Source organism: Hyla sarda, chromosome 1 (genome assembly GCF_029499605.1).
Source record: "Hyla sarda isolate aHylSar1 chromosome 1, aHylSar1.hap1, whole genome shotgun sequence".
Taxonomy (NCBI): Eukaryota; Metazoa; Chordata; class Amphibia; order Anura; family Hylidae; genus Hyla; species Hyla sarda.
In genome coordinates, this window is record NC_079189.1 from 367,627,327 (window position 1) to 367,649,741 (window position 22,415).

The 22,415-nt window shown below is 41.0% G+C and overlaps 1 protein-coding gene across 6 annotated transcripts in view; it reads left to right on the forward strand.

The window, feature by feature from the left end:
• Window positions 1-22,415, forward strand: part of LOC130275301 (transmembrane channel-like protein 2-B) — a 147,903-nt gene that overhangs the window by 72,333 nt on the left and 53,155 nt on the right. For all 6 annotated transcript variants that reach the window (XR_008844729.1, XM_056523120.1, XM_056523144.1 and 3 more), the window contains one exon: window positions 15,997-16,185. Coding sequence is in view for 5 of the 6 variants with exons in the window: in XM_056523120.1 (XP_056379095.1) it covers window positions 15,997-16,185 (189 nt within the window). In the remaining variant the exon portion in view is untranslated. The remainder of the gene's footprint in view (window positions 1-15,996; window positions 16,186-22,415) is intronic.

The window sequence follows — 22,415 nt, forward strand, 5'->3', positions numbered from 1 at the left end:
GTAGTTATGAAACATCTAGAGGCATACTGCTACAACTCCCAGCATGCCCTTTGGCTGTCCGTGCATGCTGGGGATTGTAGTTATCTAAAAGCTGAAGGCACACTGGTTGCAAAACACTTGAAAGTTTATTACTTAACTTAGTATTTCCAAACTAGTGTGCCTCCAGTTGTTGCAAAACTACAACTCCCAGCATGCCTAGACTGCCCAGGCATGCTGGAAGTTGTAGTTCGGCAATATCTGAAGGATCAGACAGCCACTGACTGTCCAGGCATGCTGGGAGTTTAGCAACAGCTGGAGGCACCCTGTTTGGGAATCACTGGCGTAGAATACCCCTATGTCCACCCCTATGCAATCCCTAATTTAGTCCTCAAATGCGCATGGTGCTCTCTCACTTTGGAGCCCTGTCATATTTGAAGGAAACAGTTTAGTGCCACATATGGGGTATTTCCGTACTCGGGAGAAATTGCACTACAAATTTTGGGGGGCTTTTTCTCCTTTTACCCCTTATGAAAAGGAAAAGTTGGAGTCTACACCAGCCTGTTAGTGTAAAAAAAAACAAATTTTTACACTAACATGCTGGTGTTGCCCTTTACTTTTTATTTTCACAAGAGGTAAAAGGAAAAAAAGACCCCCAAAATTTGTAACGCAATTTCTCCTGAGTACGGAAATACCCCATATATGGGCATAAAATGCTCTGCGGGCGCACAACAAGGCTCAGGAGTGAGAGCGCACTATGTACATTTGAGGCCTAAATTGGTGATTTGCACAGGGGTGGCTGATTTTACAGCGGTTCTGACATAAATGCAAAAAAATAAATACCCACATGTGACCCCATTTTGGAAACTACACCCCTCACGGAATGTAATAAGGGGTACAGTGAGCATTTACGCCCCACAGGGATTTGACAGATTTTTGGAACAGTGGTACGTGAAAATGAAAAATTTAATTTTTTTGTTTGCACAGCCCACTGTTCCAAAGATCTGTCAAACGCCAGTGGGGTGTAAATGCTCACTGTACCCCTTATTACATTCCGTGAGGGGTGTAGTTTCCAAAATGGGGTCACATGTGGGGGGTCCACTGTTCTGGCACCACGGGGGGCTTTGTAAATGCACATGGCCCCCGACTTCCATTCCAAACAAATTATCTCTCTAAAAGCTCAATGGCGCTCCTTCTCATCTGAGTATTGTAGTTCGCTCGCAGTGCACTTGACGTCCAAACATGGGGTATTTCCATACTCAGAAGAAATGGGGTTACAAATTTTGGGGGGCATTTTCTCCTATTACCCTTTGTAAAAAAGTAACATTTGGGGAAAAACCAGCATTTTAGTGGAAAAATATTTTTTTTTCATTTACACATCCGACTTTAACAAAAAGTTGTCAAACACCTGTGGGGTGTTAAGGCTCACCGTACCCCTTGTTACGTTCCTTGAGGGGTGTTGTTTCCATAATAGTGTGCAATGTGGGTTTTTTTGCTCTCCTGGCACCATAGGGGCTTCCTAAATGGGACATGCCCCCCAAAAACCATTTCAGAAAAACTCACTCTCCTAAATCCCATTGTTGCTCCTTCGCTTCTGCGCCCTCTAGTGCACCCGCCGAACACTTGACATACACATATGAGGTATTTTCTTACTCGAGAGAAATTGGGTTACAACTTTTAAGAGGATTTTTTTCCTTTTACCCCTTGTAAAAATTCAAAAACTGGGTCTACAAGAACATGCCAGTGTAAAAAATGAAGATTTTGAATTTTCTCCTTCACTTTGCTGCTATTCCTGTGAAACACCTAAAGGGTTAAAACGCTGACTGAATGTCATTTTGAATACTTTGAGGGGTGCAGTTTTTATAATGGGGTCATTTATCGGGTATTTCTAACCAGAAGACCCTTCAAATCCACTTCAAACCTGAACTGGTCCCTGAAAAATTCCGATTTAGAAAATTTTGCGAAAAATTGGAAAATTGTTGCTGAACTTTGAAGCCCTCTGGTGTCTTCCAAAAGTAAAAACTCATCAATTTTATGATGCAAACATAAAGTAGACATATTGTATATGTGAATCAATATATCATTTATTTGGAATATCCATATTCCTTATAAGCAGAGAGCTTCAAAGTTAGAAAAATGCTACATTTTCAAATTTTTCATGAAATTTTTGAATTTTTCACCAAGAAAGGATGCAAGTATCGCCGAAAATTTACCACTAACATAAAGTAGAATATGTCACGAAAAAACAATCTGGGAATCAAATTTATAAGTAAAAGCATTCCAGAGTTATTAATGCTTAAAGTGACAGTGGTCAGATTTGCAAAAAATGCTCCCGTCCTTGGGGTCATAATGGGCTCCATCCCCAAGGGGTTAAGGACCGTGCATTCATTAGAACATTTTCATTTTTTCATACTGAAAAAGCCAGTCAAACAACTGCCTCCCTGCTTGCCTGGACACATACTAGTCCTGCTGTGTCCATGCGTCATGGACACACTTCCTTGATTGACAGCTGTGAGCGAAGGGCTCACAGCTGGAGGAAAAATCCTATCACTGTCAGCTTGTGTCCCTCCACTGTCAGTGAGAACAAGCTGGGAGTTGTAGTTTTGCTACTTTAAGCATTAATAACTCTGGGATGCTTTTACTTTTCATTCTGATTCCGAGATTGTTTTTTCGTGTCATATTCTACTTTATGTTAGTGGTAAATTTTCTTCGATACTTGCATAATTTCTTGGTGAAAAAATCCAAAATGTCATGAAAAAATAGAAAATTTTGCATTTTTCTAACTTTGAAGCTCTCTGCTTGTAAGGAAAATAGACATACCAAATAAATTACATATTGATTCACATATACAATATGTCTTCTTTATGTTTGCATCATGAAGTTGACATGTTTTTACTTTTGGAAGACATCAGAGGGCTTCAAAGTTCAGCAGCAATTTTCAAATTTTTCACATTTTCAAAATCTGAATTTTTCAGGGGCCAGTTCAGTTTTGAAGTGGATTTGTAGGGCCTTCATATTAGAAATACCCCATAAATTACCCCATTATATAAACTGCACCCCTCAATATATTCAAAATAACATTCAGAAAGATTGTTAACCCTTTAGGTGTTTCACAGAAATAGCAGCAAAGTGAAGGAGAAAATTAAAAATCTTAATTTCTTACACTCGCATGTTCACTTGCATTTTCTTGTAGACCCAGTTTTTGAATTTTAACAAGGGGTAATAGGAGAAAAAGCCCCCCCCAAAATTTGTAACTCAATTTCTCTCGAGTAAGGAAATACCTCATATGTGTATGTGAAGTGTTCGGCAGGCGCAGTAGAGGGCTGAGAAGGGAAGGAGCGACAATGGGATTTTTGAGAGTGAATTTTGCTGAAATGGTTTTTGTGGGACATGTTGCATGTAGGAAGCCCCTATTGTGCCAGATCAGAAAAAAAAATTCACACATGGCATACTAGTTTTTGAAACTACACCTCTCAAGGCACGTAACAAGGGTCCAGTGAGCCTTAACACCTCACAGGTGTTTGACAACTTTTCATTAAAGTCTTATGTGTAAATGAAAAAAAAATCACTATAGTGCAGTTTTCCCCCCCAAATTTACCATTTTTACAAAGGGTAATGGGAGAAAATGCCCCCCCAAAATGTGTAACCCCATCTCTTCTGAGTATGGAAGTACCCCATGTTAGGACACAAAATGCTCTGCGGGCGAACTACAATGCTCAGAAGAGAAGGAGTCACATTTGGCTTTTGGAAATCAAATTTTGCTGAAATGGTTTTTGGGGGGCATGTCGCATGTAGGAAGTCCCTGTGGTGCCAGAACAGCAAAAAAAAAAAAAAACATGGCATACTATTTTGGAAACTACTCCCCTCAAGGAACATAACAAGGGGTACAGTGTTCCTTAACAACCCACAGGTTTTTGACGACTTTTTTTTTAAAGTCGGATGTGTAAATGAAAAATAAATAGCATTTTTCATTTTCACGAACCACTGTTCCAAAAATCTGTCAGACATCTGTGGGGCATAAATGTTAACTGTACCCCTTATTACTTTACGTGAGGGGTGTAGTTTCCAAAAGGGTGTCACATGTGGGGGTGGGAGGTCCACTGTTCTGGCACTATGAGGGCTACATGGCTTTCAATTCTGGACATATTTTCTCTCCAAAAGCCCAATGGCACTCCTTCTTTTCTGAGCATTGTAGTTCGCCCGCAGAGCACTTTACATCGACATATGGGGTATGTTCTTACTCAGAAGAAATGGGGTAACAAATTTTGGGAGGCTTTCCTATGTTCCCTTGTGAAAATGAAAAATGTTGGGTAACACCAGCATTTTAGTGAAATTTTTTTTTTCATTTTCCCATCCAACTTTAATGAAAATTCGTCAAACACCTGTGGGGTGTTAAGGCTCATTATACCCCTTGTTACGTTCCGTGAGGGGTGTAGTTTCCAAAATGGGGGTCACACGTGGGTATTTACTTTTTCGCGTTTATGTCAGAGCCGCTGTAAAATCAGCCACCCCTGTGCAAATCACCAATTTATGCCTCAAATGTACATAGTGCGCTCTCACTCTTGAGCCCTGTTGTGCGTCCGCAGAGCATTTTACGCCCACATATGGGGTATTTCTGTACTCAGAAGAAATTGTGTTACAAATTTTGGGGGTCTTTTTTTCATTTTACATCTTGAGAAAATAAAGACACCAGCATGTTAGTGTAAAATGTAAACATTTTTTACACTAACAGGCTGGTGTAGACCCCAACTTTTCCTTTTCATAAGGGGTAAAAGCCCCCCCAAAATGTGTACTGCAGTTGCTCCTGAGTATGGAAATACCCTATATGTAGCCCTAAACTGTTTCCTTGAAATACAACAGGGCTCCGAAGTGAAAGAGCGCCATGAACATTTGAGGACTAAATTAGGGATTGCATAGGGGTGGACATAGGGGTATTCTATGCCAGTGATTCCCAAACAGGGTGCCTCCAGCTGTTGCTAAACTCCCAGCATGCCTGGACAGTCAGTGGCTGTCCGGAAATTCTGGGAGTTGTTGTTTTGGAGGCTCCATTTAGGAAACACTGCCATATGATACATTTTCATTTTTATTGGGGGGGGGGGGGGGCAGTGTAAGGGGGTGTATATGTAGTGTTTTAACCTTTATTATGTGTTAGTGTTGTGTAGTGTTTTTAGGGTACATTCACAATGGCAGTGAGTTTCCCGCTAGGAGTTTGCGATGCGGCAGAAAATTTGATGTAGCAGGAAACTCACTGTAAACCCGCCCGTGTGAATGTACCCTGTACATTCACATGGGGGGGGGGGGCAAACCTCCAGCTGTTGTAAAACTACAACTCCCAGCATGTTTGGGCATGCTGGGAGTTGTAGTTTTGCAAGATCTGAAGGGCCAGTTTAGAGACCACTGCACAGTGATCTCCAAACTGTGGCCCTCCAGATGTTGCAAAACTACAAATCCCAGCATGCCCAGACAGCAAACTGCTGTGTATGCATGCTGGGAGTTGTAGTTTTGCAAGATCTAGAGGGCCACAGTTTAGAAACCTCTGCACAGTGATCACCAAACTGTAGCCCTCCAGCTGTTGCAAAACTGAAAATCCCAGCATGCCCAAACAGCTGGGAGTTGTAGTTTTGCAACATCTGGAGGGCTAAAGTTTAGAGACCACTGTATAGTGGTCTCAAAACTGTAGCCCTCCGGATGTTGCTAGGTAACTACTCATCGACGCACCAGGGAGCCGCATCGCCATCCTCTGCCACCAATCACCGCCCGCTGCTGGTAAGTGAACCTCCGGCGCCGGTCACCATTAGTTCCACCATTATGCCCAGACTACTGTGTGTGGGCAGAATAGGGGAACTGAACTTTACCCCCCTCCCCGCCCCCGATCTGCTATTGGACCAATAGCAGAGATAGGATGGGTGGCACCCCTGCCGCCTCCCTCCTATCCCTTCAGGGGTATTGGGGGTGTCTTGGACAACCCCTCTCCCCCTTATTTTCCTGGTCACCATGTCACTGGAGATCTGGAATAGCCGGAAATCACCTGTGTGAATTCATCGGCGATTTGCAGTAATCGGCGACATGGGAGGATCTCAGGACCCCCCTGGGCATTGGCACGAGATGCCTGCTGATGGATGTCATCAGTCATCCCGGTCCGGTCCCTGCCATCAGCAGGCATCCCGTGCCAAGTACCAGGGCGTCAAGGCGTACCTGTGTTTAAAGTGGATTTAAAGGGCCAGTATATAAGAATTTCCCCATAAATTACCACATTTTAAAAACTCACCCCTCAAAGTATTTTTCAAATTACATTAAGAAAGTTTATTTGTTTACCCTTAATGTGTTTCACAGGAATAGCACCAAAATGGAGGAGAAAAGTCAAAATAGTAACTTATTTTGCAGATATTTTTGTTTTATCCTATTTTCTCCTTAATACAGCAGATATTAACGCCAAAATGCAACTTAATATTTGTTGTCCTAGATCGCAACTTGAGTCAGCCACAGGCCTTATACATGAAGGAGCACCTAGTGGATTTGGTGTCCTCCTTTTGATTTGGGTATTTTTATCAGTTCATGTTTGCAGAAGCTTTTGGGGTGCTGGAGAAATCCACCAGTATTGACCTCATTTGGAAAACTACCCCCTCGAGTAGTCTAACAAGGGGTGAAGTAGAATTTAGTCCCCACAGGTGTTTGACAAAATTTTGAAACAGCGGGCTATGAAAAATAATTTTTTTACATTGATGGAATTGGGTAGAGGAGAATCCATTTTGTGTTAAAAGAATCCATTTTGTGTTCAAAATCTTCATATTCTCGGTCTAAGTGACTGCATTCTATCTTTCTTGTTTTTTCTACATAACTCCTGAACTTATGAACTAGAGACGTTATCTTCAAGGATGCAGACACTCTTATCTTTTTTCTACCCCAGATGCGTCCTTGAAACAATGGTTGATTATATTTCAGCTTAAGCAATGTATCTTTTTTATTCAACTTTCTACTGACTATGCACAAGATTTATGGTTTCCTGTGTTTGTACAATGTAAAGTTTACTGCGCATGCCTTATTGAAAATCAGCTATATAAAATACACTTAAGAAAAGGGCCAGACCAGTACTGCCCTCAGCTTACAGAGACAGCTCTTGTGTCTGTGTCTTGATTTGTGTGGCAGGTAGCGTTGGAAGGAAAGTTGGGTGACTGCAGCCCCTTACAGGCTTTCCACGCACTAATTGGGAATCCGCCGACAGAAGACGTCTCGACCTTTTGGGGTCGAACCTAACATACATTAACTATGTTGTTGTAGCCCCAAATTTTTCTTTTTCACAAGGAGTGGAAGGAGAAAATCCTCAAAATATGTAGACCTAAAGTGCTCTGCCTGTGCACGGCAGGGCTTAAAAGGAAAGGCCATTTGGTTTTTGGAAAGAGAACTTGACAGAAATAGTTTTGGGGGCAATGTTACATTTACAAAGACCTTATGGTGACGGGACAGTGGAAACCCCACACATGTAACTCCTTAAGGAATGTAACAAGGGGCGCAGTGAGCATTTACACTCCACAGGTGTTTGACAGAATTTTGAAACAGTGGGCCATGAAAATAAAAATCCAACACCCAGGTGAGAAAGATTTTACTTTCTTTTTTCCCCGCCATAAGATGTACTCCAGAATTGATTTTTTTTGTTTGGTAGAAAATCTTTTCTACATTTAGTAGAAACAACGGAAATTGGAGTAATCTCCTGGTCAGACCATAGTCCTATTTTTCTCTCTATAAAAGAGCAGTCCCCACACTCACAAGATTCACTATGGAGATTAAACTCATACATACTACATCATCCTACCTATATCCAACCTACTGTGGAAGCTATTGGCCAATATTTTTCTGATAATGATACCAAAGATGTTTCAGATACTACACTCTGGTGCACCCATGATGCAAACATCAGGGGTCACTTTATTAAGCAGGGTTCACATTTCAAAAAGTTAAATACAGAGAAAATACTAAATATTCAGAATAAATTAGCTACCCTCCATACTCAGAATAAGATTACCTATGATACTGGAAGAGCCGACTAAATTTTGGATTTCATAGCCCAGTTACATCAACTACGCTCCTCTAAATTTGATCTTAACCTATGGCGACTTAAACTTAGACCAGGGGCGTATCTTGCTAAGCAATCAAAAACATCTATATTTAAAATCAAGAACTACACATATTTATAATTCATCTAAGGAAAAAATAACTGACCCGAGAGGTATAGAAAATGTATTTGAGGCATTGTACAATTTAAAAGAAAACCCTGCTATTCCTCAACCCGACCCCCTCTCGATCTCATCTTTTCTAGAGAAAGTAAGCCTCCCACAACCAACTCTGTCTCAATTGGATGAACTTTGCAGAAATTGAGGTAGTGAAGGCAATTTGATCTTTTAAAGCTCAGAAGTCCCAGGTCCTGATGGCCTTTCAAACAACTATTATAAGCTACATGGCCTACAGCTAGTCCCCTACCTAACTAGAATGTTTAATGAGGCGATAATATCTGCCTCTTTTCCTTCTGAATTACTTAAAGCCCAGATTGTCATAATTCCTAAGGCAGGGAAACCCACGGATGAGGTAAGCAATTTAAGGCCAATAGCTTTACTGAACACAGATCTTAAACTTTATGCGTCCATTTTAGCCACTAGGCTAAACAATATCCTTCCTTTCCTTATAGCAAATGATCAGGTAGGCTTTGTAAAGGGTAGACAAACACTATATTGTATTTGCAGATTCATTGATATTATATCAATATTAGAACGGCAGCAAATGCCTTCTCTGCTCCTAGCTTTGGACGCAGAGAAGGCATTTGACCGAGTTCATTGGGGCTATATGGAGGAAGTGCTTCTTAAATTTTGCCTTGCCGGCCCATTTCTCAATGCAGTTAAAGCTTTATATAGTGGACCATCAGTAAAGGTCTACACCTCTGGGGTATTATCAAAAGAATTTTTAATTTCTACCGGAACTAGGCAGGAGTGTCCCCTTTCCCCATTAATTTTTACCCTTGTTATGGAACCTCTTGCCCAAATGATTAGATCTTCAAAACTGATTAAAGGTGTCTAGGTTGGGTATAAAGAGCATTAAAGAGGTCTTTTTGCAGACAACATTGTTTTGTCAATTACATCCCCTGAACAATCTCTGGGAGGAATAATGAATATACTTCAAGAATTTAGTAAAGTCAGTTACTATAAAATTAATGCAGGAAAATCATTAGTGTTAGGTCTATCTATCCCATTAGATATAAAGGCCAAACTACAAAAAGAATACCCTTTTAAATGGACGGATGGAAAAATGACCTATCTAGGGATTACCTTAACCGCCCCTCTATCTAACTTGGTGACCTATAATTATGATACATTGACTGCCTCTCTTAACCCCTTAAGGACCGGGGTTTTTTCCGTTTTTGCACTTTTGTTTTTTGCTCCTTGCCTTTAAAAAATCATAACTCTTTCAATTTTGCACCTAAAAATCCATATGATTGCTTATTTTTTGCGCCACCAATTCTACTTTGTAATGACTTCAGTCATTTTGCCCAAAATTCTACGGTGAAACGAAAAAAAAAATCATTGTTAGACAAAATTAAAAAAAGAAACGCCGTTTTGTAACTTTTGGGGGCTTCCGTTTCTTCGTAGTACATTTTTCAGTAAAAATGATACCATATCTTTATTCTGTAAGTTCATACGATTAAAATGATACCCTACTTATATAGGTTTGATTTTGTCGTACTTCTAGAAAAAATCATAACTTCATGCAGGAAAATTAATACGTTTAAAATTGTCATCTTCTGACCCTTATAACTTTTTTATTCTTCCGCGCATGGGGCGGTTTGAGGGCTCATTTTTTGCGCCGTGATCTGAAGTTTTTAACTTTGATAGGACTTATTGATCGCTTTTTATTCATTTTTTCATGATATAAAAAGTGACCAAAAATGCACTATTTTGGACTTTGGAATTTTTTTGCGCGTACGCCATTGACCGTGCAGTTTAATTAACAACATTTTTATAATTCGGACATTTCCACACGCGGCGATACCATATATGTTTATTTTTATTTACACTGTGTTTTTTTTTTTTATGGGAAAAGGGGGGTGATTCAAACTTTTAATAGGGGAGGGGTTAAAAGATCTTTATTCACTTTTTTTTTCACTTTTTTTTTTTTTGCAGTGTTATAGCTCCCAAAGGGACCTAGAACACTGCACACACTGATCTTTTACATTGATCACATAGGAAACCAGTGATCGATGATTCTGCCGCTTGACTGCTCATGCCTGGATCTCAGGCACTGAGCAGTCATTCGGCGATCGGACAGCGAGGAGGCAGGTAGGGACCCTCCAGCTGACCTGTAAGCTGTTCGGGATACTGCGATTTCGCCGCGGCTATCCCGAACAGCCCACTGAGCTAACCGGCACTTTTTACTTTCACTTTTAGGCGCGTGGCTCAGCTTTGAGCGCGCGGCTAAAGGGTTAATAGCCCGCGGCACCGCGATCAGTGCCGCGCATTATTAGCAGCGGGTCCCGGCATCACTATGACGCTGGGCCTACCGTGATATGATGAGGGGTCACGTTATATCACGGGAGCAGGACCAAGGATGTACTCATACGTCCTTGGTCCTTAAGAGGTTAAAGGGGTACTCCAGTGAAAAACTTTTTTTTTAAATCAACTGGTGCCAGAAAGTTAAACAGATTTGTAAATTACTTCTATTAAAAAATCTTAATCCTTCCTGTACTTATTAGCTGCTGAATACCACAGAGGAAATTCTTTTCTTTTTGAAACACAGAGCTGTCTGCTGACATCACGAGCACAGTGCTCTCTGCTGACATCTCTGTCCATTTTAGGAACTGTCCAGAACAGCATATGTTTGCTATGGGGATTTCCTTTTACGCTGGCAGTTCCTAAAATGTACAGAGATGTCAGCAGAGAGCACTGTGCTCATGATGTCAGCAGACAGCTCTGTGTTTCAAATGGAAAATAATTTCCACTATAGTATTCAGCAGCTAATAAGTACAGGAAGGATTAAGATTTTTTTAATAGAAGTAATTTACAAATCTGTTTAACTTTCTGGCACCAGTTGATTTAAAAAAAAAAAAAAAAGTTTTTCACTGGAGTACCCCTTTAAACGGCATGTGGGAAAATATATGAAGTTGCCTATCTCTTGGCTTGGTAGAATATCCGTGATAAAGATGGTACTCCTCCCCAAAATCCTATACTTTTTCCAGAACCTACCAATCCAACTGTCATATTCTACTGAGGAAAGGGCCGTGTTTTGCTTGTAAGAGCCCTGAAACGCGTCTAGGTGTATGATTTTAGCACCGATATCTCACTCACCTCTAAAGGATCGATTGTGGGTTAAACCAGCAATACCATCCAAGTCTACACATCCAGGTGGCGTTGCCAAGCGCCTGAGACGTCACACGCCATCAGGACACCACGAGGTCTGCACCGCTAAGATCCAACTGCATCGAAAGATCACGGGAGCGGCTATCATTCACACTGGTCTGTGGCAGGCTGACCGCCGCGGTGATGCATGCCAGCGTCTTTCCACCACCCGAGATTTGCGGACCTCACCAGTTGTCCTCAGGTGACGCTACAGTGGGACTTCATTCAAGCTGGTAAATATTAACCCACCTATTCCTCTCAGTATATCAGGATTCTATATCAGTTATGGGACTTTTATACATCTCTGGATTTTCAGTTACCGGACTATCGAAAGTGATATATTATTTTTATATTTTATATTATATTTTGTAAAAATATCGGTGTTTATATATTACAATTATATGTCTAAGTAAATCTATTTCTTTTCCTCGGCACAAGGGCCCTGTGTGCAACGAGGCTAAGTCAGTGACATTTTATATATATTTTTAATAAAATTGTATCCTATATTTGAAGCACGATCCAGCTATTTATTTATATTATTATTCATCCATGTATCAGGCAACTGGTACTAGTCTTGTGGGATTGGTTACTGTTTGAAAATATTCTAGAATTCGTAGCCTACAAAAACTGCTCTTACACTCTATGTGGAAAGGAAAAAAAGCTGGAGTATCTTTAAAACTTCTGTGTCTACCAGTAGAGAGAGGAGGCCTAAGATGTCCTGATTTGCTAAATTACTACCAGGCCACTATATTAGACCAGATGCATAGCTTATGGATAGATGATAACTCACAGCAATGGGTGGACATTGAGATGGATGAAAACTTGGTCAATGCAGCCGAAATGAGGATGTTCTCCAAATTTTTACCCCCCTTCCCCCCCCCCCCCCCCGAAAAAAAAATCTCATTTACAATAATACCCCTAATAAGACCTCTGGCGGCATTGAGTCATGTGTCAGAGTAATTTGCGCATTTGAGGTAACAGAATAGGGACAGCCACACACATCACATTCCCAGAATGATGATTCAGAGCATAAAGTTTGGGGCGGGCATAGTTTTTACTTTTGGTTATGCTCTGGGTCATCATTCTGGGTACCCAATTGGCATATTATTAGAAAAATTGCAATTTTTTTTTTTCAAAAAACTACCCTTCATCCCTTCCTGGAAAATAAATCTAGGAAACACCCGTCTGTTCAAAATGTGGTCACATCTGGCTGTTTCCTTTTTTTATTTTCCTCTGAATGTATGTAACTGTCAGTTACTGATATGTCAGTTAGAAACGCAGGCCTCAAATGCGCTGTGCTCTCTCTCTCCTCCCCTGAGCAGTATGTGCATTTTCAGGTGACACTTTAGGGATGACCACCCAAAAAAAACATTCCCATAATGATGAAGCAGAGCATAGGGTTTGTGACGGGCATACGTTTTACTTTTGGCTATGCTCTGGGCCATCATACTCAGTACACAGATGGCATATTAGTTGGAAAACTGCAATTTTCCCTCTTCCTAAACTACACTTCATCCATTCCTGGAAAAGAAATATAAGAAACACCCGACAGTTCCAAATGTCCACTTCACCCCTATAAAGATTCCTCAGGTGGTGTAGTTTCTTTAATGGGGTCACATGTGAGTGTTTCTTTTTTAATTTTCCTCTGAATATACGTAACCACCAGCTAATGAAATGTTGTAGCCCTCATATCCGAACAAAGCTCCTTGAGTCTTAAGCAAGCCCTGTTAATGTGCCCTCACAGTAGGTTACGTACACATATGGGGTATTTTTTTCTCTTGAGAAATTGAGCTAAACTTTTTGGGGGCTATTTCTCCTATTAGCCCTTGTGAATTAGCAACATTTTGGGTAACACTGGCCTTTAAATGAAAAAAATCTATTTTTTCAACTTTGGCCACTGTTCCAAAAATCTGTGAGGTTTAAGTACCTCACTGTTCCCCTTGTTACGTTCCTTGAGGGGTGTAATTTCAAAATTTAGGTCACTTGCATTTTGTTTTGTTTTTTTAGATTTTAGGTCTTAAATTGCAGGGCAAATCACCACCTTGGGCCTCAAAAGTACTTGGTGCTCTTTCACTCCTTAGCCATGTTGTGCACCCGCACAGCACTTTACATCTACATATGTGGTATTTCCTTACTCTGACGAACTTGGGCTATAAATTTTGGGGGGCTTTTTTCCTTATAATCCCTGTTAAAAATCTGATTTTTCATTTTATCCAACCACTATTGAAGAAAAACCTGTGAGCAGTAAATACTCACTTTACCCCTTGTTACGTTCCTTGAGGGGTGTAGTTTCAAAAAGCATGGCACAGTTAGGGGTGATCCAATGTCCTGCGACCATGGGTGCCATGTAAATTCACATGGCCGCCAACTACTATTACAGCCAAATTCTCTCTCCAAAAGAGCACTAGCGCTCCTTCTGCTCTGAGACCTGTAGTGTGTCAGCAGACCACTTTTTGTCGACATATGAGGCATTTCCTTAATTGGGACAAATTGTTCTACAAATTTTGTGGGGATCTTTCTAAGATTAACCTTTGTAAAAATGAAAACTTTGGGGTAACACCACAATTTTAGGGTTAAAAATCAAATTTTTCATTTTTACAACCCACTGTTCCAAAAACATGCTTACGACATTCCTTTAGGGGTGTAGTTTACAAAATGGTGTCACATGTGGGGGGGTTTCCGTTGTTCTGGCTACACGGGGGCTTTGTAAACCCACATGGCCCCCAACTTCAAGTCCTGCCAAATTCTCTCTCAAAAAGCACACTAGTGCTCCTTCGGTTCTGAGACCTGTAGTGCGCCAGCAGGCCACTTTTTGTCCACATATGGGGTATTCCCTTAATCGGAAAAAATTGGCCTACAAATTTTGGTGGGACTTTTTAATGATTAACCGTTGTGAAAATGAAATGTTTGGGGTAACACCAACATTTTAGTGTTCAAAATCAGATTTTTTATTTTCACAACCCACTATTCCAAAAACGTACTCCCTGTAACGCTTATGACATTCCTTAAGGGGTGTAGTTTTCACAATGGTGTCACATGTGGGGAGGGTCCACTCTTCTGGCTACATGGGGGCTTTGTAAACCCACATGGCCCCCAACTTCCATTACTGCCAAATTCTCTCTCCAATAGCTACTAGCACTCCTTCTGTTAGATTTCCTACAAATTGAGCTACAAATTTTGGGGATTTTTCTCTGATTAACCTTTGTGAAAATGAAAAATTTGAGGTAACACCAGCATTTTATTATTAAAAAGCAAATATTTCTATTTCATGTAAAAATTTAACAAAAAGTCGCCAAACACCTGTGCAGTGTAAATGCTCATTATTCCCCTTGTTACATTTCTTGATGGGTGTAGTTTCCCAAATTGTGTGCCATGTAGGGTTAAAATGCTATTTTGGTAACATGGCTGCTTCCTAAATGTGGCATGCCTGCCAAAAACCATTACAGAAAAATTCTCTCTTCAAAATCCCAAATTTGCTCCTTCCCTCCTGAGCCATGTTGTGCGCCTGCAGAGCACTTTTCATCCAGATATGAGGTATTTCCATACTCAAGAGAAATTGGGTTACAAATTTTGGGGAACTTTTTCTCCTCTTTCCCCTTGTAAAAATAAAAGAAATGGCTCCACAAGAACATGTTAGTGTTAAAAATGGAGATTTGGATTTTTTTCCTCCACTTTGCTGCTATTCCTGTGAAACACCTAAAGAGTAAACAAAAGTTCTGAAAGTCATTTTGAAAACTTTGAGGGGTGCAGTTTCTAAAATGAGGTCATTTATGTGGTATTTCTCATAGAAAGGCCCCTCAAATCCACTTCAAACTGAACTGGTCCCTGAAAAAATCAGATTTTGAATTTTTCAAGAAAATTCGGAAAATTGCTGCTATACTTTGAAGCCCTCTGATGTCTTCAAAAAGTAAAAACATGTCAACTTTATGATGCAAACATAAAGTAGACATTTATATGTGAATCAATATATAATGTATTTGAGATGTCCATTTTCCTTACAAGCAGAGAGTTTCAAAATTAGAAAAATGCCAATTTTTTTTCCAAATTTTCATGAAATTTTTGCATTTTTCACCAAGAAATGATGCAAGTATCAACGAAAATTTACCACTGATATAAAATACAATATGTCACGAAAAACTATCTTGGAATCAAATTAATAAGTAAAAGCATCCCAGAGTTATTCATGCATAAAGTGTCAGTGGTCAGATGTGCAAAAAAAAATGGCCTGATCCTTAATGTTAAAATGGGCTTTGTCCCCAAGGAGTTAAATATTTAAACTGTGTTTACATGTTGCAGTTTTTACACTTCTATTGTTGTTTTGTCAGAATGTTCAAAAAAATTGGGGGAGATGTGAGCAGAGAAAAAGTGAAGGGGCATTGATCATGGCAACCAATCAGATTGCTTATTTTATTTTTCAGTGGCCTTTTTTTTTTAAATAAAAGAAGCCATGTGATTAGTTGCTATGGACAACTGCTCCAGTTTCTCTCTGCATAGGCTTTAATAAATCTCCTCTCCCCATGTGTCGAAACTATGATGTTTGGACATAGACTGAGTGTAATTGCCATAATTCTAATAAAAAGTGCATGTGCTGCCTTCAAGCTGCACATACAAATAAATGACAGTAGGTTTATGTTGCCTTCAGGAATCTATTGTAGATGAACAGGAGAACACAAAAGAAGAAAACATTCATCTACGGAGGTTTCTCATTGTTTTAGCAAATGTAATGATCGTCGCATGTCTTGGAGGAAGTGGATATCTCATTTATTTTGTTGTACAACGAGGACAGCAGTTCAAAAAGTTGGATAAACCAAGCTGGTATCAGAATAATGAGGTATTGTTTATTTCATGGCTTCTTTCAGGTAAATTCTAATCTGTATTTTGGGACCTATAAATGAGTTGTGTCATAGGACAGAACATGAAGACGTAGAAGGGTTTTCTGGTGCTTTAAAGGAATAGAAAAACACAGTTACTTTCTTTCAAAAACAACTCCCATCCATCTCCAGGTTTGATGTGGTTGTACAGCTCACTTCCATTGAAGTGAAGGGAGCCAAGTTGTAAAACCACACCCAACCTGGAAACAGACATGGAACTGTTTTTGAAACAAAGTAGCTGTGTTTTTCTATTCCTGGATAACCCCTTTAAAATAACATTCAAGCAGCTGAAAATGTTGCCTCTTACCAGGGTAATCCATAGTGATGTCAACACTCTAGCCAGAAATTGTCTGCAGTGGTTACACTGTGCTGGCTGACAAAGAAGCGATTGAGACCCCATGTGCAGGTGATTATATCAAGAATGTGATTTATAGGGTACAGCATCATGTAATGGAATTGATATACATTTCCTTAGCATAAAACCAACAGGTTTTCAACACTGAAATCCACAGCAGAAAATCTGCAGCAAATCATGCAGATTTGTTGCAGATTTTCTAACTGTTGGTCTGGGTGGAATATGCCAATTCAAAGAAAATCAATGGGGAACATTTATGAAGCCACGCACGAAGCACAGACCCTCTAAATTTGCACGTTTATGTGCAGAAATTGCGATGTTTGCTAAAAAGCCTGTGACTACAGGTCTGTGCCCTTTGTGCCAAAGGGGTGTGAAGGACGCCTGATTGAGGCTGGAAGGAGGCTTGGCTTTGCATAGATGGGGCGTGCTGGGGAAGCACCTTTGCATGCAAATTTAAGGGGTACCCTAGACATCTTATCCTCTATTCAAAGGATAGGGGATAAAATGTCTGATCACGAGGGTCCCGCTGCTGAAGACCCCTGCAATCTTTCCTGCAGACCTCCCCCCCCCCCCCCCCGAGTCATCACTGCATGGAGCTAAGTTTGCTCCGTGCGTGATGACTCATGATTCAGGGGCTGGAGTATCGTGACGCCATGGCTCCACTACCTCATGAAATCACGCCCCGCCCCCTCAATGCAAGTCTACTGGAGGGGGCGTGACGTCCGTTTTACTGGAGCATGTTCACAGCAAAATCCACAATACTGTGAATTTATTGCAGACTTTGACATCTTATTCCCTATCCAAAGGAGCTGTGTCAGATTACGAGCGACCACAGCTGTCACACCCCCTCCCAAACACATTAATAGAGGTGGGGGCATGACGACCACGGCTGCCCAAAGCCTAGCACAGCCGGTCTTCTAGGGGTCCCTGTAAGATGTCAAGGGGTGGAGTAGACCTTTAAAGACACTGTCAGTCAGAAAAAATCTTCTGCAGCTTGTAGGTGAGTTTTTTTCAAATCGTCTTACATTTTGTGTGCATGATAACTAGAGATGAGCGAACTTTTGAGAAATTCGATTCGGCCGTTTAGCCGAAAAAATTTGATTCGATCCGGATTTATTTGCTGCAAATCTATATTAAAAGCGGCTATTTCTGGCCTACAGAGAGCCTCAATAGGGGTATTGAACACTTTTCTGTGTTCTAACATGCATATGGAGTGTGCAGGGGTAGTGAAATAATACTGTTATTCAGAATAACATGCAAATTACCGGCATCTCTTTTGGAATCACTGCCGCAGAGCGGCACAATGACAAAGTCTGGAGGGGGCATCAATATGAGGAGACCATATAGTGGCTGAATGACACAGCGTGGAGGTGTTGGCAGCATGAGGAGACCATATAGTGGCTGAATGACATAGCGTGGAGGTGTTGGCAGCATGAGTAGACCATATAGTGGCTGAATGAAACAATGTGGAGGTGTTGGCAGCATGAGGAGACCACATAGTGGGTGAATGACAAAGCTTGGATGAGGCTGAAGCATGAGTAGACCATATAGTGGCTGAAAGACATGACATGGAGGTGTTGGCAGCATGAGGAGACCACATAGTGGCTGAATGACAAAGCTTGGATGAGGCTGAAGCAAGAGGAGACCATATAGTGGCTGAATGACATGACATGGAGGTTTTGGCAGCATGAGGAGACCATAAAGTGGCTGAATGACACAGCGTGGAGGTGTTGGCAGCATGAGAAGACCATATAGTGGCTGAATGACACAGCTTGGATGAGGCTGAAGCATGAGGAGACCATATAGTGGCTGAATGACACAGCGTGGAGGTGGTGGCAGCATGAGGAGACCATATTGTGGCTGGATGACACAGCTTGGATGAGACTGAAGCATGAGTAGACCATATAGTGTCTGAATGGCACAGCCTGGAGTTGGCGACAGATGAGGAGACAATAGGGCCTCACAATCTCTAATTATAAAAGATGAATTTTGAAATTGCAATTGAAGATGTATGGTACCTAGTGCTACCATAAACATATGTAGGTAATGTCCTAGGCTCAGCAGCATCACTAAACCATGTAGTTGCTATATGACACATACAGGAGCAGGTAGCAGCATGAGTACACAAGAGGGGTTCACAACCCCTAAAATTAAAAGATGAATGTTGAAATCTCTATTGAAGATGCATGTTAGCTAGTGCTACCATCCAAAAATGTAAGACCCATGCCATGAAGCATCAGTAAGCTAAGTAATTCTTGAAAGACACAGGAGCAGTCAGGAGCAGGCATCAGCAGTACACCTGAGGGCTTCATAACCCCTTACATTGAAAGATCAATGTTGAAATTTCTATTAAGCCTATATTTAGCTCGTGCTAAACATCCAAAAATTTAAGGCCCAAGCCCAGAAGCATCAATAAGCCAAGTAGTTCCTGAAACACACAGTCAGGAGCAGGCATCAGAAGTACATAACCCCTTACATTGAAAGATCAAAGTTGAAATTTCTATTATGCATGTATTTAGCTCGTGCTAAACATCCAAAAATTTAAGGCCCAAGCCCAGAAGCATCAGTAAGCCAAGTAGTTCCTGAAAGACACAGAAGCAGTCAGGAGCAGGCATCAGCAGTACACCCAAGGGTTTCATAACCCCTTTACATTGAAAGATCAATGTTGAAATTTCTGATAAGCATGTATTTAGCTTGTGCTAAACATTCCAAAATTTAGAAGCATCAGTAAGCCAAGTAATTCCTGAAAGACACAGAAGCAGGCATCAGCAATACACCCGAGGGTTTCATAACCCCTTACATTGAAACATCAATCTTGAAATCTCAATTAAGCATTTATGTTAGCAAGTGCTACCAGAACATATATGGAGTTTATATCCCAGTCCCAGTAGCATCAGAAAACGATATATTGGCTGAATTACACAGCCTGGAGGTGGGGAAAGCACAATGAGGGACATTTATCAATGTTTGCTTATGTATTCCTTTTTTTAGTAATTTTTTCCTTACTTTTTTTTTGCTTATGTGCGACGTATTTATCAACTGCTTTCAGGCTGTTGATAATTTTCTTTCACGTAAGCAATTTTTCCTTTTTTACTTTGGTAGTAGCTTTTTCTGCTCCATGTTTGAGCTGGAGTAAATTTAGTAAATTTTTAACGCTGTTGCGACTTTTTTTTGCGCAGTTGCGACTGTCGCAGTTAATAAATACCTGACTATACCCGTAGTCCATTTTAAAATTATTACTACATAGTAAATTTTAGGAAAACTTTGCTTTTCTCGCTTTCCAGTCAAAATGTCGCACGAAAAAGCGTGTAGTCGCAGTTGCGACAATTTTGCAACAATTATAGTAAAGAAAACCTGACTAAACCCCTTGATAAATGTCCATAAATGAGCCCATGTAGTGTCTGAATGGTGCAGCCTGAAGGTGGCTGAAGCATGAGGAGGCCATTAAATATATATACAAGAATTCTAAATAGAAATCTAAGATTTTGAAATTGAAATTGAGGATTTTGAAATGGAACTTTAAACTTTAAACTAAAAGTCTTAGTGGCCTGGGCCCCGGCGTGTGGGTACAAAGGACCTGATCTAACAAGGAGTCCTATGTCACATGTCAGCACAAAGACAGAGCCTGGAGGTGGCATCAGTAGGAGGAGACCATATAGTGTCTGAATGGCACAGCCTGGAGTTGGCTGAAGCATGAGGAGACCCCAGGGCTTCACAAAAATTGTCAGAATACCACCTGACATTTAAAATAATAAAATGATAGATATGTTCTCTGAAGAAAAGGATCCTTCATTAGATCAGAATATAAGTATTGTGTGTTCCAGTGACATTGGAGGAACAGGAAAACATGATACAACTTAATTCTGCAACTGAAGAACCACAACAAAGAATGAACGACTTAAACCCTACTGGAACTGAGGAACTTCAAAATGGTAAATCTACCACCTGGCATAGTCAGTCAAATCCAACAGCCGGTGGTCAGTATCCACAGTTCCCTGTTTCTGCTAGTCCTTGGCAATATTCCTTTTATTACTGGTCTGGTATCAACATGGCAATAATGCTGGGAGAGTAACTCAAGGATAGCCACTTGTTTCCTACAATACACAGTCAATATATGGAGACCATATAGTGTCTGAATGGCACAGCCCGGAGGTGGCGGCATAGGAGGAGACAAAAGGGCCTCACAATCTCTCAGAATAAAATATGAATTTTGAAATTTCCATTGAAGATGTATGGTACCTAGTGCTACCATAAACATATAGGTGATGTCCTAGGCCCAGCAGCATCACTAAACCATGTAGTTGCTGAATGACACAGACAGGAGAAGTCAGAAGCAGGAGTGCACAAGAGGGTTTCATAACCCCTAAGATTGAAAGATCAATGTTGAAATCTCAATTAAGCATGTATGTACGCTAGTGCTACCATAAAAAATTGTAGGTAACATCCAAGACAGTTCCAGTAGCATCAGAAAACAATATATTGGCTGAATGACACAGCCTGGAGGTGGAGAAAGCATAAGGAGCCCATATAATGTCTGAATGGCACAGCCTGGAGGTGGCATCAGGAGTCCTGGAAGTGACCCTAATGCAAGGAATTTCTGAAACATCTTAATTAGGTTTTGCAGTATCCATGGCAGCACAATGAGTATCCATGGCAGCACAATGAGAGAGCCTGGAGGTGGTAGCATCAGCATGAGGAGACCACAGAGCAGCACAATTATAGAGCCTGGAGGTGCAGCATCAGCATAAGGAGACCATAGAGCAGCACAATTAGAGAGCCTGGAGGTGGCAGCATCAGCATGAGAAGACCGTACAGCAGCACAATTAGAGAGCCTGGAAGGGGCAGCATCAGCATGAGGAGACCATATGGCGGCACAATGACAGTGCCTGGAGGTGGTAGCATCAGCATGAGGAGACCATATGGTTGCACAATGACAGAACGTGGAGGTGGTAGTATTAGCTAGTGTTGAGCGGCATAGGCCATATTCGAATTCGCGAATATTCGCGAATATATGGACGAATATTCGTCATATATTCGCGAATATTCGCATATTCGTTATATTCTCGTTTTATTTTCGCATATGCGAAACTTCGCGTATGCGAAAATCAACATATGTGAATATTAGCATACACAAAATTAACATACGCGAAAATTCGCATATGCGAAAATTCGCATATGCTAATTTTCACATATGCGAATTTTCGCACGCCAGTCTCACACAGTAGTAATACAGCGTTCTTTACACCACACAAGCTGGAAGCAGAGAGGGATGATCACTGTGATGTGTACTGTGGAAAAAAAAAAAAAAAAAAAAAAAAAAAAAAACGAATATTCGTAATTACGAATATATAGCGCTATATTCGCGAAATTCGCGAATTCGCGAATTTGCGATATTCGCGAATAATATTCGAATTGCGAATATTCGTGAGCAACACTAGTATTAGCATGAGGAGACCATAGAGCAGCAGAATGAGAGAGCCTGGAGGTGGCAGCATCAGCATGAGGAGACCATATTGCGGCACAATGACAGAGCCTAGAGGTGGTAGCAATAGCATGAGGAGACCATAGAGCAGCACAATGACAGAGCCTGGAGGTGGCAGCAGCGGCATGAGGGCCATGCCAACTGAGGGTTGAGTGTGAGTAACCTCCCGACTGTTGACTGTGGGTGTGGGATGTCACTTGAGATGAAGTGGATGACCAAGTGAACCGATCAATCACGGCTGCTGGGTTGCTGGTCGCGACACGACTACTAGCTGACACCGAGAGCTCAGACCTCTCGCTGCAAGTCCAGCTGGCACAAACCCCTACTCTGCTGTGACCTCTGCCTGCGCATGA